The sequence below is a fragment of the Notamacropus eugenii genome, chromosome 3, assembly GCF_028372415.1.
Source record: "Notamacropus eugenii isolate mMacEug1 chromosome 3, mMacEug1.pri_v2, whole genome shotgun sequence".
Taxonomy (NCBI): domain Eukaryota; kingdom Metazoa; phylum Chordata; class Mammalia; order Diprotodontia; family Macropodidae; genus Notamacropus; species Notamacropus eugenii.
The window spans coordinates 20,293,183-20,310,305 of record NC_092874.1 but is presented as its reverse complement, the minus strand read 5'-3'; the positions used below and the strand labels follow the sequence as shown (position 1 = coordinate 20,310,305).

The window sequence follows — 17,123 nt, the reverse complement described above, 5'->3', positions numbered from 1 at the left end:
CCTGCCCTTAAGGACTTTACATTCTAAACAGAGGAAATAACCCACGTATATCTATATTGTCCATGAAATGAGTACAGGTAGGCATGGATGAGTTATGGTCCACATTGCTGAAATGATGGTCTTGGACCAGATGATATCAAAGGTCTCTGGAACTCTAACTCTGTGATCCTTTGATTCCAGGTCAATTTCACAGCTTTATCAGATCATATGTCTAAAGCTGGAAAGAAGTAGATGGGTCACTGACCCCAACTACCTCTTTATAGAAGAAGAGACTGAGTCTCAGAGGTGAAATTATTTCCCTAAGAGATATATAGATATAGATAAATAAAGATATATTTACACACTTATATCTTAGGGACATCACTTTATCTATCTATGCATCTATATATTTGTACATACTTAAAATGTGTCTATGTATGTATCTATTTGTATACACTTAAAATGTGTATGTCTTGTTTCCCCTAATAAAATGTAAACACCTTGTGAGCAGGGACTGTTTTATTTTTACTGTTGAATCCCCAGCACCTAGAACAATGTCTGACACATAGTATTTGCTTAATATTTATTACTGGCTAAATGATAATTGGCACAACTGGGATTAGAACTTAGGTCTTTTGACTACATATCCAGTTTGCTTTCCAATGCAACAAGCTTTCAATTGCTTCTAATAATTTTTACATGTTGAACTTCTTTTGCAAATATTTGTCAATGATTTCTTCCAAGGTATAATTTTTATAATTATTCAAGGCCAGTTAACACATATAATTTTACATAGTTTTTCCAAAAAATCCTCTATTTCTTACATACTAGCAAATACAGGAGAAGATGACCTTTGAAGAGAGAAGGTGGAATGATCTCAACATATGAAGCCAGAGATTAGATGTTGATTATGTGGGAAAAATCTCCAGCAATGATTTCAAAAACCCTGTCACACTAAGTATGTCCTATAAACCTCCAACCGTTTTTACCCCTTCTGAATTCCGTTTAATGAAATGAACTTACTCTCTTTATATGTGCATATGAAGACCCTTGAGTCTTCAATTCTTCCAGGGCCTCAGAATTTAGTCTTAGAAATGCCTGTAGGCTTTTAGTAATCTATCTAAAACCCAGCATCCTCGATCCTCGATGTGCCAAAGTGAAGAGATTAGATTAGATGAGAGAATCATAGACTTATTGCTATTTCAGAGACCATCAAGTACAACATTTTCATTGTACAGATGAGGAAACTGAGACCCAGAGGTTAAGTAATTTGCCCAGTCAAGTTCTCTTGTCCCCTGATGTTTTTAACACATCGGGCCTTTTAAAGAACAGATATGAATATTCCTAAGACAAACTAGTCCATTTTTTCCCAGGACAGCAGCAGAATTTCCATAGTGAGTTAGAATGCAGATTCAACCCGATAGCCCTCAAACTTACAGAGACAAGGGATTCTACTCCTGAAATAGACTTTCGCTTAAATCAGCCGTCTGCTTTCCTGAAATCTTCTAAGTCTTCCTTTCAGTCCCTTTAGAAATAAAAGATCAAAGTATTGCTTGTTCTCCCAACGACTCTATTTTCTTTTAATCAAGCCAGGAGAAAGATGAGAAAGAAGGCACACACAAAATATCCCCCCAATCCACTGTCTCCCGTTTGATCATCCCACGGGGCAGCTTTGCCTATGATCGCTGACACCTGGTTACTGTAGAAGGGTACTGATATCTTCCTTCTCATACGTTTGCATACTGATGTACATACATATATACATAGTATTTACAGAGAGCTAATTCCCTCAGGCTTTCACTCAAATGAAGATTTTTCAAATCATCCCTGGATTCCTTAAGAAATGCACAGAACAATTTGGCAAACTGTAGCACTCATGAAGTAAGGATGCTCCCAGGGAAAGAGGACAGGAAATATGCGTTTACTAAGGACTCGTTAGGTAGTTAGGTACGAGGCACGTGGTAAACACTTCACAAATATTATCTCATTTGATCCTTACAGCAATCCTGGGAGATAAGTACTATTATCCTCATTTTACAGAGGAGGAGACTGAGGCAGACAGAGGTGAAGTGTCTTGCCCAGGGTCATGTAGCTAGTGTCTGAGGCCTGATTCTAGGCTCAACTTACATGCCTCATGGAAGGGATCCTAGAATCTCAGAGCTGGAAGAGACAACCTATTCCAAACCATCCATGACCAGGAATATCCTCTATAATATCTCAGACAAGTGGGTCACCCAACCTTTGCCACCAGCTGCCTCCCCAGGCAGTCCAGTTCACTCTGGGATTGACCTTAATTATCAGGAAGCTTTTAAGGCATTCATAAATGTTTGTCAATTGATGAATCTGGTTCTCTGTAGCTTTCCCCCATTCTGTCATCTGGAGTCAAACAGAACGATGATGATATTTACATAGCACTTACTTCAAGCTGCCATGTCATCATAGTGAGGACTTTGTAGTATCACCTTCAGTCAGGAGAAATTAGGGGTCAAAAGACTGGAAAGGGCTGAATTAGCATCTCCCAGGCCAGAAGAACAATCCAATTAGCTCTATTGTCTGAGGGGGTGAGGGGCCTTGGGGGAGAACATGAGTCACTGGAATCCAAAGCTTTTAGCCAACAGCTTCAACTTTCTCCACCCATAAAACCCTAATACCACAAACACTCCACTTTTACTTCCTTCCTCTGCCCACACTCAGTGAAATTCCTCAGAGGCAGTAAAATGGCCCCTGGGGAGGAAGGGAAAGCAAAATGGCCAAGCTGGACAATCAGCACTTGAATAATTCATTGGGGGCTAAACTCTGCCCTGCCTCCCAGCACTTTCCACAAGAGCCCTACCACGGATCCAGGGATGGGCTAGCCTGACTCTAACCTCAGCCACCACCAGAGAACAAAAACCTTGATCTTAGCAAGGGAAAGGTTCTCAATTTCAGCCTTGTGGGTAGGAGGAGGGGAGTTCCAGAAAACTTCTTAGCACTTAAGACACATCCAAAGTGAGCGTTTTTTTTGATCTGGGTAGAGAACTAGTTAGTAATAAGAAAAAAAAACCTGCCAGGTACTTTTCATAGGATAATCAATTAAGCACCATATAGAACCACAGGGACCAACAAATCCAACTTCTCATTTTACAGAAGAGGAAGACCTAAGTAGTAGGTTTCTGCCTCAGTTTCCTTATCTGTAAAATGAAGATAATAGTAGTGCTTAGCTCTCAGGGTTATAGTGAAGATAAAACAAGATATTTGTAAAAAGTGTTTTGCCAACTTTAAAGCCCAATATAGATGCTATCTATTATTAGCTGGGCGATGAGCTCAGACCAGGAGTTAGGAAGACCTCAGTTCAAATTTGGCCGCGGACACTTAAAAGTTGTGTGACCCTGGGCAAGTCACTTAACCCAGTTTGCCTCAGTTTCCTCATCTGTAAAATGAACTGGAGAAGGACATGGCAAACCACGTCAGTGTCTCTGCCAAGAAAACCCCAAATGAGGTCATTAAGAGCCCGACATGCCTATGACTGAACAACAATTATCATCAGAGACCCCTGACTCCTAGTCCTGTCTTTCCCACTGTGCCAAACTTTTACTGAGCTTTGGTTGCTTTCTGAAAGGCCTTTTTGAACATCAATATTATTCTGGGGACAAGACAGGGCTGTGAATCATGGAATGACAGTCTCCCAAAGACGAAAGTTTTGGGTTGCCCCAGAGGACAATAGAGCGGCGCATTATCAGAGTTGTATGGCTGGAAAAGATGTGCTGGTCTATTGGAAATGACTGAGAGTACATCATGGCAGGGTATCCAGGGGAAACTGCTTCCTCCCCCACTCAGCACATTGGGGTGATCCCCTTTGTAATGAACTCAAGGGAGAACATGGGACAGGGTGGGCAGTGCAGATGGGTAGGAGTCAGCATCTTTGGAGGGAATCCCCACATGGATGACATCTCCCAGATCTATGGGGGGAAATCCATACAAAACAACAACATCAACAAGAATGTTTTCCACAAGAACTTAATACAACTACGGCTGGTGTCAGTTCCTGGAAACTTCAAGGAAAATCCGCCACCTAGCGTCAAAACCATATGGTTGCACTTCTTCCCAGAAGAAGCTTGGAGAGGGGATTTGCAGACTTGGGGTAACAGAGGAACCTCAGAGGCCATCTGCTCTAACTCTCCCATCTCCTCTTTACAGATAAAGGAACTGAGGCCAGGAGAGATTGAGCCACTCGCTCCAAGGCACATGGCACCAGTAAGCATCACACCTATTGTTAGGACATCACAAAGCCCAGCCACACACTGCTGGTGTAGACATCTCCATTTCCTTCAGCTGATTCTTTTATGACACAGAGTCTAGGTCCTTCATTCTGGCTACCCTCCTCTGAATACTCTCCCACTCATCAATGTCCTTTCTAAACTGTGGCAATCAGGGGTGAAGACAGTGATCCAGGTGTGGCTGGCCCAAGGTGGCATACAGCAGAACTAGCAGACAAAGACAGTGTCCCATGAGGGTCTCTGGCTGCCCCATCACAATGTGGGCTCCTATTACTTTTTCAGTCCACTAAACTCCCTGGATCTTTTTCAGAAGCACTAACCAGCTTAGCTTTCTTATGACTACAGACCGTAGTAGAGCAAACAGAAGTTGGACAATCTGTTGGAGGTAGCAGTATAATGTTAGAAGGATTCCTTCTCACTCCACTCCCGGAAAATATCTTTTGCAGCCAAATGTAGTAAGAGGGGAGAGAGAGTAGCTACACAAGGGAGCAGGTGTCTATCAATGCATGAATGGCTGACACTCCCATAGAGGGATAGAGGACTAGACTTGGATCTGGGTTCAAAACCTGGCTCCAACACTTACAAGCTGTATGGGTTCCTCTGAAACAAGACAAACCAAGTCAAACACTTGGTCTGTGCCAGGCCCTGTGCTAAGTTCTGGGGGTGAAAAGAAAGACCTCTCCCCCCAAACAGTTCTTGCTCCCAAGGAGTCTAATGGGGAAGGCATGTGAACAGCTATGCACAATCAAACTGCAGACAAACTTAAATGGGCAGTTGCTGAGGGAAGTCTTCCTGGAGAAGGGATTTTAGCTAAGACTTTAAGGACACCAGAGAAGTCAGGAGGCAGAGATGAGGAAAGACAGAAACGTAGGCATGGCAGACAAGTGAGGGAAAGTGTTTGGAGTGGGAAATAAAGGAGGCTGGTGTCACTGCTGGCAGAGAATGTGGGAGCAAGTGAGGTGTGAACAGACCAGAAGATATCATATGGGAACAAGTGTGTAACCTACTTCATGGGGTTGCACCAACACACCCACCATTTTGAAATCTTAAAGAAGTCTATAAAACACTTTCTTCACACAAACTGGAGCAGGCTTGTAATCCTGAAGAATAATACACATGGTGAGCTTTCCTTATTTATAGCTTTTTAGGACTATACATTTCAAGGCTATGAAAAGGCTATGGATGGTAGACAACCTCCTAAAGGTTTATACGGCCAAATGTGGCACCGATTTCAACTCATCCTAATTTATTTTTTCTACATACTAGAAAGGAGTGAGCTGAAAGCTCGATGCCAAAGCTGTTGTTACCTTAGGGTTTAGTGAAACATATCAATCAGCTACTGCCAACCCTTTGGAAATGCATCCTTCTCATGGCTGAGGACTCACGTGGGAATTTTCAAGTCACTGAAGGGGCTTGGTTTGTCTGTGATGAGCATTTCTCCTTTTGAGGTATGTACCCAGACAGATGCCCTTCATTATAAAATCAATTCAGCCCAAAGCTGGAAGTAGATAAGACTGTGCCACAGGGTGATTGGACCTGGGTATTCTTAGAGGGAAATAATAGAAGTGGGAAATTATTCTGGAGTATAATGTCCTGTTTAGACATTTCAGATTAACGAAGGGGGTGGTGGCATTTTCCTTATGCCTTGGTTTTAGGGAAAATTAAAGAATATTTCTTAGGAAGCTTATTAAAATATGATCTAGAATCAGGTCTGGCCTTGGTCCCGTGGTATCACCGCAGGAGAACTATATTCAGTAAAGGCTTTCTAGGAGACATTAGGATTGGACAGCCAGGTGTTCTTCCTGATACACAATACTTCAAAGCACAGTGATTTTGCTTGTGTGGGTGGTCCCTTCACTGATGCAGATCCCAACCTCTTCATGACTCAGTCAATGGAGTTTGAGAGATGCTGCGGCCAAAGAAGCCATCACTCAGCCTCCTAGCTAACAATGACCCTCTCTCAACTTAGGTTGGACAAATGAAGACCATCCCTACAGCCTTTCCAGGTCTGCTGGTAGAACCTTCAAGAAACCATAGCTATATCCGCACCATGATGAGACAATGGAAGAATCCTTTCATGACCCTCAATAGTAAAGCACCTGGGACATACTCAGGTAGGGGGTGGGAGAAGAGCTCGCCTATCTCTTCTCCTGATCCATATCTCCTTAAAAATAATAATAATAACAATAAATTAATTTTATATACATTTATTATTTCTCTCTCAATGCCCCACCTCCAAATTGAACAATTTAGATTAAAAAAATCCCTCATAACACAAGCCAGCCAAAAAGGTTCCCTCATTGACCATGTCCAAAAATATGTGCCTTCCTCTGCTTTTTAAAATACACCACCTCTCTGGCAGAAGGTAGGTGATATGTTTCGTCATCAGTTCTCCTGACTCATTGTTTATCACTGCATTGATCATAGTTCTAAAGTCTTTCAAGTCGTTTTTCTCAATAATATTGTTTTCTTTATATAAATTGATCTCCCAATTCTGCTCACTCCTTTATGCATCAGAGCATAGAGGCCTTCTCAGTTTCCTTTGAAATTGTCCATTTGGTACAGTAATTTCCATTCCATTCATATGCTCTACCATTTTATCCATTCTCCAATAGCTCAACATCCTCTTGGTTCCTAGTTTTGGACTAGTATGAAAAGAGGTCTTATAAATGAATAAATATACACATATAAAATTATACATATGTATACATTTGTACACAAAGATCCCTCTCCTTTTTCTTTGATCTCTTTAGAATACAGGCCTAGGAGGGGTGTCTTGGGGTCTGTCCCAGGACCCTCTCCAAGTTCCCTCTTGACCTAAAAGGTACTTCTCAGGTCTGTGCCTAATTTCCTAGCTGTCCTTGTCCTTCCTTAGCTACTACTCTCCTCAGTGCTAGTGTTCAAAAGGGTATCTATAAAAGTGAGTCACAGATTAGAAGGTATGACATTTGACTTCTTAATAATTAAAACAAATTGAAAGAAAAAAGGGAAGAAGGAGATGACATAAAGAAGCCCACAGGAAAGTGATAAAATTGTATTTCCTGCCTATTGTTACGTCTAAGTTCTGCTGATCACTGAACTTCATCAAGTTTGTAAATGGAAGAGAGGCAGAAAGTGAAATATTAACTAGGGAAATTCTTCAGTGATTAAGCATAACAAGAGACAAAGCCAGCAGAGACATTTATAAACAACCACCATAAAGCAGCCAGACGTTTCACTATTAAGAAATGAATACTCTCTGCTTTACGAATTGCCCCAGAAACAACAGAAACAAATAATCTACCACAGAGCTGTGATGCTTGAATTTCCATTGGTGTAGATGCAAATCATCCAGGAAATCATGCTGGCTCCTGCCTGCTTCAGATTGGGGTCAGGAAGAGCATTAGACATGAGGAACACCTTCGCCCCAGGCGCGAGAAGACCTCACATTCCTCGGCAGTGGAGGGTCAGGAAACCCCTGAGTTTCTCTTCCACTGGGGGCTATTCTTTTCCAGGGAGAGACCAAAACACAGAAGTGACTCATAGGCTTGATTCACAGCTGGACGAAACCAGGGAGATGATGACCTAGCCCCAAATGCTCATTTTCTAGATGAAGAAACTAGGAGAAAGTAAATGATGACCCATCTGGTTCCCAGTGTCTTCTCCAAGGCGACCTTCTAATTCCTCGGGATACAGCTTGTATGTGCATTCTTCTAGTAGACTGTAAGCTACTTGAGGCCAGGGACTATTTCATTTCTCTTTGAATCCTCAGCGCCTAGCACAGTGCCCAGCATAAGTTATTGTTCAGTGGTGTCCAATCCCTCGTGACCCCAAATGGGATTTTCTTAGCAAAGATATTGGAGGGGCTTGCCATTTTCTTCTCCAGTGGATTAAGGTAAACATAAGTGACTCTCCCAGGGTCACACAGCTAGCGAGTGTCTGAGGCCTTCCTGACTCCAGGCAAGTGCTCTATCCACTGAGTCATCTAGGAGCTGCTTAATAAATGCTTGTTGTTGATTGATTGAAAGTTATACATATATATATATATATCATTGAAGCCTCTCAGTGATGATGTAAAAGTAGTATTTCTTCTGACAAGGATCTGGAGTTTCCTCTGTCTATGACTGATGAGTTAAAAGCCTGCAGATCCATCAGCCTCTACCTTCCCTGATCCTGTAAGGACATTACCCGTCTAGTTTTGTTGAACCTGGTGCAGTAGCTGTCACAGAGTAGGTTCTTAATAAATGCCTGTTGATTTGTTGATTAAGGAATAATAGCCAGCTCATCTGATCTTCTCTACAACCCTGGGGGGCAGGTGCTATTTTCATCCTGATTCTGCACTTGAGGAAATTGAGGCTTAAAAAGTTAGGTCATTTCCCACAGTCACCCACAGCTAGAAAGGATATGAAGGAGTATTTGACTCCAAGTCTAGCCTTCTACCCACCTCGGTGCCATCGTCTCCATTTGCCTGTTTAAAACCATATTTTTTTACCTGCCCCTAAGATAAAGTCAGCTTTTTGGGAGCCTCACCTAGTTGGTATGCCTCCAGTGGACACAAGATGGCACTGTTCCTGCAGAGATCCCTCCCAGTGGCATCCTTTTGCTTGGGGCAGACAGATGCTTTGGGAGAGGGATGCCCTGCCTGTAGATACAAGCTATTTATGATAATGTTGCTGATGGTCTGGGCTCAGCCCTTCATTTGGTGTCTTTGAGCACTCAGGTAGCCTGGGGACCATCTGGGGACTCGTCCAAGGATGCATTTTCAAGGAAGGGAAATACAAAGAAACAGTGGTTGAATCTTGGCAGCTTATGCTCAGAGACATGTGCACCCTTTCCTCTAAGCCCAAGTGGATTGGTGTGCCTGGGCTGGATAGAGACAGACCTCAGGACAACTGGAGATGATGGCTCCCAAGATCCTCCCCCATCACTTCTAGCATCAAGTCTCCCCTCACTGAGAAGACCCACCCCACTCCAGAACCTGTGGTCATCAGAGGAGAAATCTGGAAAAGCAGCAGGTGTTGATGCTTTCAACACTCTGCCCAGAGCCAAGCAGTCTCTCTAAACTTTTTTTAAACAGCTCCACTGTGAAATTGCCTTTAAGTGCAAAGGATTTTATCACTTTTCCTTCTTTCTTGTAATTCCAAGAACACATGGTCCTTTATTAAATAATATTCTATGTTCTTGTGGAAATGTTATTGTGGTATGGTGAACATTTAAGGAAGAGACAAGGGAGCCAGGGGCTGATCAGAGCTCCCAGAAACCTCCCAGCGTGAGCCCCGTAAATACTTGGCAAACTTATTTGGCAAAGTCTTATTTGGAGATGACTGACTTCTCTGTCAGCCAATAGTCAAGTGAGGGTGGGGGTAGAAGTGAAATAAGGACTTAGGTAAGGAGCAGCATCTTTACTTAAGGGTCTGCATTTTAAATGTGCGGGGCTGCCAGGTGAGACTATGGACCAGTAGTGAAAATAAAATGGAAGGATTTCCGATGTTCAGTTCTGAGTAGCAGGTAACTGAGCTATTCTTTGAAGCTGGGGTGGTTCATCTAGTCCTCAGCAAATTAAACTAACATTTAGTAAGGGTCCTGTGCATGGAGGATATGCCACAGGCTAGGGAAGAGAAAAAGTTTAGATCACATAAGGCTCCTACCCTCATGGAGTCTGTCACCTAGCAGGGAGATACATCACACAGCTAACTCAGAAAGCCACATTTAATTTAGTGATGAACTTAGGAGTCATAGGATCAGAGTTCGAATCCTAACTCAGTGGGACTTGTGGCACAGTCACTTAATTTGTCATTGTCTATTTCCTCATCCATAAAATGAAGATATTAGCTCTCTACAGGGAGCTGGGTAGTGAAGTAGATAGACTGCTGGAGTCAGGAAGAACTGATCTCAAGCCCCTTTTTAAATAACATATACCTATACCTATACCTACCTACATATATATATGTATATATACATATACATATGTATGTATATGTATATATACATACATACATATACATACATACATACATACATACATATATATATATATATATATATAAATGCAAGCAGGTGTTATGAGGACTAAGTCAGAGAGAGTGTGATCTGTACCAGCAGGGAGGTCCCACCCTGATAAAGTCAGGGAATTTAGAAATATCTGAAAACGTTTTCATGTCACTTGTCGTATATTTTATCTTTATTTAACTGTGTACATATTGTTTCACCCTACTAGAATGTATGTTTCCTGAGTGCAAAGCTATTTCATTTTTTATCTCCGGTACTTAATAATTGCTTGAATAAGTGAATTAATGAATGCATACATCCTTAGACTTTTTTTTTTTTGTAAAGAAAAGAAAAACTACCAGAAAGCCACTCAAAATTAGAGGGACCAGTTGTTTCTTTTTATCACAAACACTGTCAGTTTACCCTGATCTAAATGTAATACATTTTCTCTGGGTTATTCTAGAAATAATCAATAAAACAAATGGACAAACGAATAAAATGGAAGTAACTTGGCACATGAATCACTTCTTTGCTTGTAAGGAAGGACTATTCAGAAACTGAACCATTTCACTCATTAAAACCTTCGTGATTTGCTATTATCGAAGCCAACAGGCACCCCAGGCAGTTCTAAGTCATTCGATTCGTTTGTGCTTTCTCTTTTCTACTTACTGCTGCCATGGCAACTGCCCATTGACCTGCCCATCGGGGAAATAGAATCTCTGCAAAGACCAAAACGTTTCATAAATTTGCTTGTCAATGCAGATCAAGAAGTAACAGCCAGATTTTTACTGAATGACTTACAAAGCCCACTAATGGAGCAAGCAGCCACCAGCATGTCACTCCAACTTTGGGGGGGTTCCCCCAGTAAGGACCAAATTGTCTTTAGAGTCTGAGGGGATGATCTGTTTCAGCCTCTCCTAGTTAAGCACCTCTCTAAGCCTGCTTCCATACTTCAAAATTTCTGTTGTACTTTACCTCTTTTTGTTGTTGAGTTGTATCTGACTCTTCATGAAAACCCCTTTGGGGTTTTCCTGGCAAAGATACTAGAGTGGTTTTCCAATTCCTTCTCCTAGTACTTTTAACAGATGAGGAAACTGAGGTAAATAGGGTGAAGTGACTTGCCCAAAGTCACACAACTACTAAGTGCCTGAGGCTGGATTTGAATCTTCCTGACTTCAAGCCTGGCACTCTGTCCATTGCACCACCTAGCTGTCCCTTATCTGCTTTGAAAGGGTCAAAATGAAGTGGGTACCCCTTTCAAAGTGAGCCTATCTTAGAGTAATACCTTTTAACTTCATTTTGATCAGCAAAGAATGAATACCATAGAAGAATACTGCCAGGGGAATATGCATTTTGAGGCTTTGCTTTTCTCTCACTGAGAAGTATGATTCTTTCCTCAACTTTTTTGGGGCTGAAGACGAGGAGTCAAAAATATGAAATCTAACCAGGATGTAAATTACTTTGCCAAGTGACATTTCCTCTTACTAGAGAAGATGAATTTTACTCAACTTCTCACTTGATGGTTGGTTGTACGTCATCCTGTCGTGGGACTTGTTGCCCTTGAGTTGGAAAACGCAAGCAAACAGTTGTCGTGATTGTTCAAGATTTGCTTCACGGTTTCAATCTGTGCCTTCACCGCTGTTAAGGGTGGCTCCCTTGTTTTCTCTTCACAATTACTTTAAAATTCTTATTAACCACAAGGGTAATCAGAATGGGTTGAATGAGCTACACAATGACAAACAAACAAACAAAAAGAGTAGGAAGAAATAATGTCCAGAGGCTATTGAACCCAGACTGATTATGGACACTAAACTCGGTCACAAAGAATGCACTTTGTGTCCTCTTGGGGAGAGAGATAAAGGACCATGGGTATAGAATGTTGCATTTACTATTAGACACAGTCATTTGGCCAGTCAGCTTTGTTTAATAGGCTTTTATATTTAGGGTCACAGCTCTAGAGCTGGGAGACACCTTGGAGACTTCTGAGTCATGGGGTTCCTAACTTTTTTTGTGTCATGATCCCTTTTTGCAGCCTGAGGCAGCCTCTGGACCTTCTTCTCAGAATTATGTTTCTTAATTCATAAATTTCAGTTAGAGGACAGTGAAAATAAAGATGTCATTTTTTCCCATCCAAAGTGGCAGGTCCCCTGAAATCTATATCCATGGACCACTTGGAGATTTGTGGACCTCAAATTAAGAACCTCTGATGCAGTCCAATACCTTTAGATTATTACAGATGAGCAAACGGAGGCCCATGGAAATTATTAGTAACCTCACTAAAGTCAAGACAATTTGGAGTATCCAATGACACGATTTGAATTCAGGCCCTTTGACTCCAGAGCCAGGGCTCCCTCCACTTACAAGATAGGGTTCATGTGTGTGTGTGCGCGCACATGCGCCTGTATAACACAGAATAACTTTAGTGTAAAAACAAAAGGCATCCATAGACATACACGGACACAGACACATACAGATTCGATAAATAAACATTAAAAATTGCTCTAAAATGAAAAATAAAGAAATTGTGAATCCAAAATATGTTTTTTTTTTTCTTAAATCAAATGGCCAGAAACCTGACCAGCTCCCCCAGTGATTGATTTCAAAAGGAAGCAACAGTTTCTCTGGAGACACGGAAGCTCTGAGAAAGGGGAAGAGATGACAAATCATTTTTTTTCATGCAACAGCTGCTGGCCGGATGGAAACTCATTCTCCTGGACTAGAGAGCTCAATTAGAAAATCAATTAACACCACCTTCCCTTTCTGCCAACATGGAAGATAACCATTCTTTCTCCTCCCAGTTTTGGATCTGATTCTTTGTAACCCCACCGGAAAACCATTGGAAACTTCTTGGTCTCGGTGCTCATAATATCTAATAAAGACTGGAGGGGTGGGGAGGGGAACATTCTATTTTAATAACAGACTAGCCACCAACAGAAGGAACAATTTCTGCCCTGCCCTGCCTCCGGATATCTGTCCTCATCTTCACTTGCTTTGGAAGATCAGCCCAGCATGGGCTCCCTCACTGCAGAATCATCTGGCCGGCTGTCACTTTGTTTCAGGGGAACATGATTGGGGCTGAGCAAAGCAGATGGTTTGTAAAGGGGCCGTGTCCAAAAAAAATTCTGTGAGCAAATTGTGGTGTTGTCTTTCAGAGCTATGAAAACACAGGGAAGGATGAAATCAGCTCTTGGGCATCCTCTCCCTCTGTCACAGGGGATCCTTCCCTTTTATATCATGGACCTCCTTGCTTGTCTGGTAAAGCTAATAGTGTCTTCAAAGAACAACATTTTTAAATGATTATAACAAAATCCTGGGATTACAGAGGAAACCAATTATATTGGAATACAATGATCAAAATAGGTTTTTTTTTTTTAAAGTTTATACAGGTTAAGAATCCTTGCATCAGGGGCAGCTAGGTGGTGCAGTGACATCGATCTTGGAGTTGGGAGGACCTGAGTTTAAATCTTGCCTCTGACACTTACTAGCTGTGTGACATGGGAAAGTCACAATCCCAATTGCCTCACCAAAAAAAGAAAAGAAAATCCTTGCATCATATATCCATCTTCCCTCTGGACATTACACACTCTCAGTCAGTAACTTTCCAATCCCCTCAAAGGTAAGGCTATGCAGAAGGCAGTGCAGAAAGCTATGATTACTGTCTTCTAATCTTCCAAGGCAGAACACTGATCACAACCATCATCCTGACATTCCCAGTAAAACCTTTCTAGTGAGTAAATCAATAAACATTTATTAAGTACCTATTATGTGCCAGGCACTGTGCTAAGCCCAGAAGATACAAAGAAAGACAAAAGACAGCCCCGGCTTTCAAGGAGCTGAAAGTCTAATGAGAGAGACTACATGAAAATAACTAAGTACAAACAAGACAGAGACAGGACTAATTGGAAATAAGCAACAAAGGGAAGCCATGGTATCAAAGGCGATCAGGGAGAACTTCCTGTAGAGGGTAGAACATTAGGTAGGACTTAAAGGAAGACAGGAAGTAGAGATGAGGAGGAAGAGAGTTCCAGATTGGGGGACAGTCCGTTAAAATTCCTGGACACCCTGGAGAAGAACATTTGTAAATAATGACATTTCTATGCAATCAGCAATAGTTTCCACTTTGAAAAGTAATTGCATCAGACAGCAAGCCTTCCAAATTCTGATTAAGGTGTAATCAAACTTGATTGTAGAGACCTGATGGAGAAACATCTCTCCCTTCTGACTGAGGGCGGGTAGATTTGAGGTGTGAGGCAGGCAATTTCAGACACTGATATCAATTTATTCCTTGAAATAATATAAATTCCTCAAAGGTGGGTACTGTTTCATTTTTCCCAAAGTAAGACATAATGCCTGATAGCTAGTAGCTACTTAATAAATGTTGGTTGATTAGCTGAGTCTGTTCTGGTGGGAGGAGAGTAATTAGGAAGTGGTATTAATATAAAAGAAAGGACATCAACACAACATTAAAAACAGAAGAAAAACTAAGATTTGTACTCCAAATACACACTAGTCCACTTCGTGCATGCGTGGATCTGTAGAGAGTTGAAAATACTTCTCGCTGTGTGGGAAATAGGGTTCATAATCACAGGATACCCAGATCTCAGAGACTGAAGGTACTTAAGAAGCTACTGAGTAAGACTAATCTGTATCTGGATAGGAATCTTCTCTCCAAGTCATTAAGTGCTTACTGAACTTCTTGAGGGTTTCCAGTAGGTGGGGCAACCCACTACTTCCAGCCCATTCCCTCATGGATTAGTCTCTTAATAAATGCTCGTTGGTTAATTAACTAGAGAGATTTTGCCTTATTTTGAGGTTAACTCTGCCACTTTGCAACTTCCACGTACTACTCCTTGGGGCAATACAGATTAACGCTGCTCCATCCTGCATTTGACAGCCTTTCAAATACTAACACATGGAGTCAAATGCTGAGTTCAGATCCTAGAGTTATTACCTATTCTCTGCTAAAGGCAGAGATACCCTCAAATAGCAGTTAAAGGAAAAGAACTCTTTGCCATGGTCATCGGTTAATTTCAGTGCTCCAAACCATATTTTCTATGTCTGCATAATGAACAGTTAGTTGAAGTGATTCTCCCCTCAGTAGATCATTGAGGATTTTCAAAGCACTTTACAACATTAAAAAAAATCAGCCAATTCTTAAACGAGGAATAAAAACCATAAAGGTCATTTTCTTTCTACAGATGGAGCCTTTACCTTTTCAACTGCTGGACGCTCTTCACTGGTTACACTCATTTTTCTGGACTCATGTTTTGACCTGCTCAATCTCCTGGACACCTTCTCTCTTAGCAAAGTGGCGTAGCCAATGTGTTCGTAGATAGGGTTTGTTGTCATTTTGGAAATGTATTCGGAGGCTTTTGTTTCTATGTACAGTGTGATCAAGCCATCTGTCACCAAGTCGTGGATGGATTCAAACCTTTTCTCTCCCACAAAGTGTTTCCCATCGTAGAAAAGTCGGTAGTTAAGGGTCTGGTTTCCAAACCTGCATATTTGAGAACAAGAGAATTCATTAGCAGTTGTGATGAGAAACGTATTATTAAGAACAATCAGTCAGGCAGACAGGCCTAGCTTTGCCATTCATCTCATCTTCAAAGAGGAGCCACAGTATAGGTCAGTTCCAACCTACAAACAACCTGAGGTTAATCGAATAATAGTGGTGATAATGGATATCCTTATTTCACCCTCTATTTTAATGGAAATGCTTCTACCTTATCCCCATTATATATAATGCTTTCTGATGGTTTTAGGTAGATGCTACTTATGATTTTAAGGAAGACTCCATTTATTCCTATGCTCTCTTGTATTCTTAATAGGAATGGGTGTTGTATTTTATCATTGAGGACTGGTCTAGAAACAACTGGGGGTAGGGAGGGGACAGTGGCTTGTTGCCATTACTGTGGACTACCCTGATGCTTCTAGAGTAGTAGAATCCCTGTGCCCCTCTGCCTGACGTGGTACATCCATGCTTCTGCCTCTAGACCTGGATTTCTCAATCAGTACAGTCCATGGAGTTATTGCCAAGGGTCTGTGACTGTCATTTTATCTTTGTTTAGCTCTAATACGATATGCAGCATGAATGCCAGCATAATAAATAAGCAAATATCCCTTCTGTGGACTGAATAAATGATATGTCACACATATATATGTCAGACTATTTTTTGAATGTATGAAGATGCTGTTGAGATAAATGGAACACACATTCATTTAAAAGCAGAAATTGGTGCAGCAAATAGAGGTGGCCTCAGAGTCAGGAATACCTGGGTTTGAGTTCTGCTAATGACTGAGGGGAGCTCAGCTGGCCCTAGCTCCTCAACCACATCTTCCAGCTCCTGCCCTGGGGCCATGCTAACTGGTAGACCCTAACTGGTAAAGAGCTAGCCCCCTCTCTCTACCACCCAACTATGCCCCTCCCTTTTCTACCACTTGGCTTTGGGACCAACATTTGGGTCAACAGAACCATTGCTTATCTAATTGCTCTATGGTCCTCCTCATCATCTCTATGCCTTTACCCTTCCTTGGCCACAATTCTCTTAAACAAAATTGTTTCTCACTATTAGCAAATAAGCTCCTTGAGAGCAGGGATGGCCTCACTTTTGTGTTTGTATCTGCATACGCTCAGCACTGTCTAGCACATGCTAGGCTCTTAGTAGGTGCTTTTTCAATTTTTTCCATTCATTCATTCATTTATATTACTTATATGACCCTTGGGCAAGTCACTTGATCTCTCATTGTCAGCTAGGAATTCTCTCAATATTCTTAAGTTATACAAGAGTTGCTGACCTGCATTGGTGGAGGGAGTCCCCACTCTGGGAGTTTCTATCTTGATGTGATCATAGGTCTGGATATTACAGAAATGCACCAGTATGTGAAATCTCTGTACTCAGTACAAGAAAAACAGAGTGCTAT

At 41.6% G+C, this 17,123-nt stretch overlaps 1 protein-coding gene across 1 annotated transcript in view; it reads right to left on the bottom strand.

Moving 5' to 3' along the window:
- CHN2 (chimerin 2) overlaps positions 1–17,123 on the bottom strand; it is a 289,418-nt gene that overhangs the window by 67,458 nt on the left and 204,837 nt on the right. Inside the window, exon 7 of the mRNA XM_072651032.1 lies at positions 15,414–15,699. Within this exon, the coding sequence (XP_072507133.1) occupies positions 15,414–15,699 (286 nt within the window). The remainder of the gene's footprint in view (positions 1–15,413; positions 15,700–17,123) is intronic.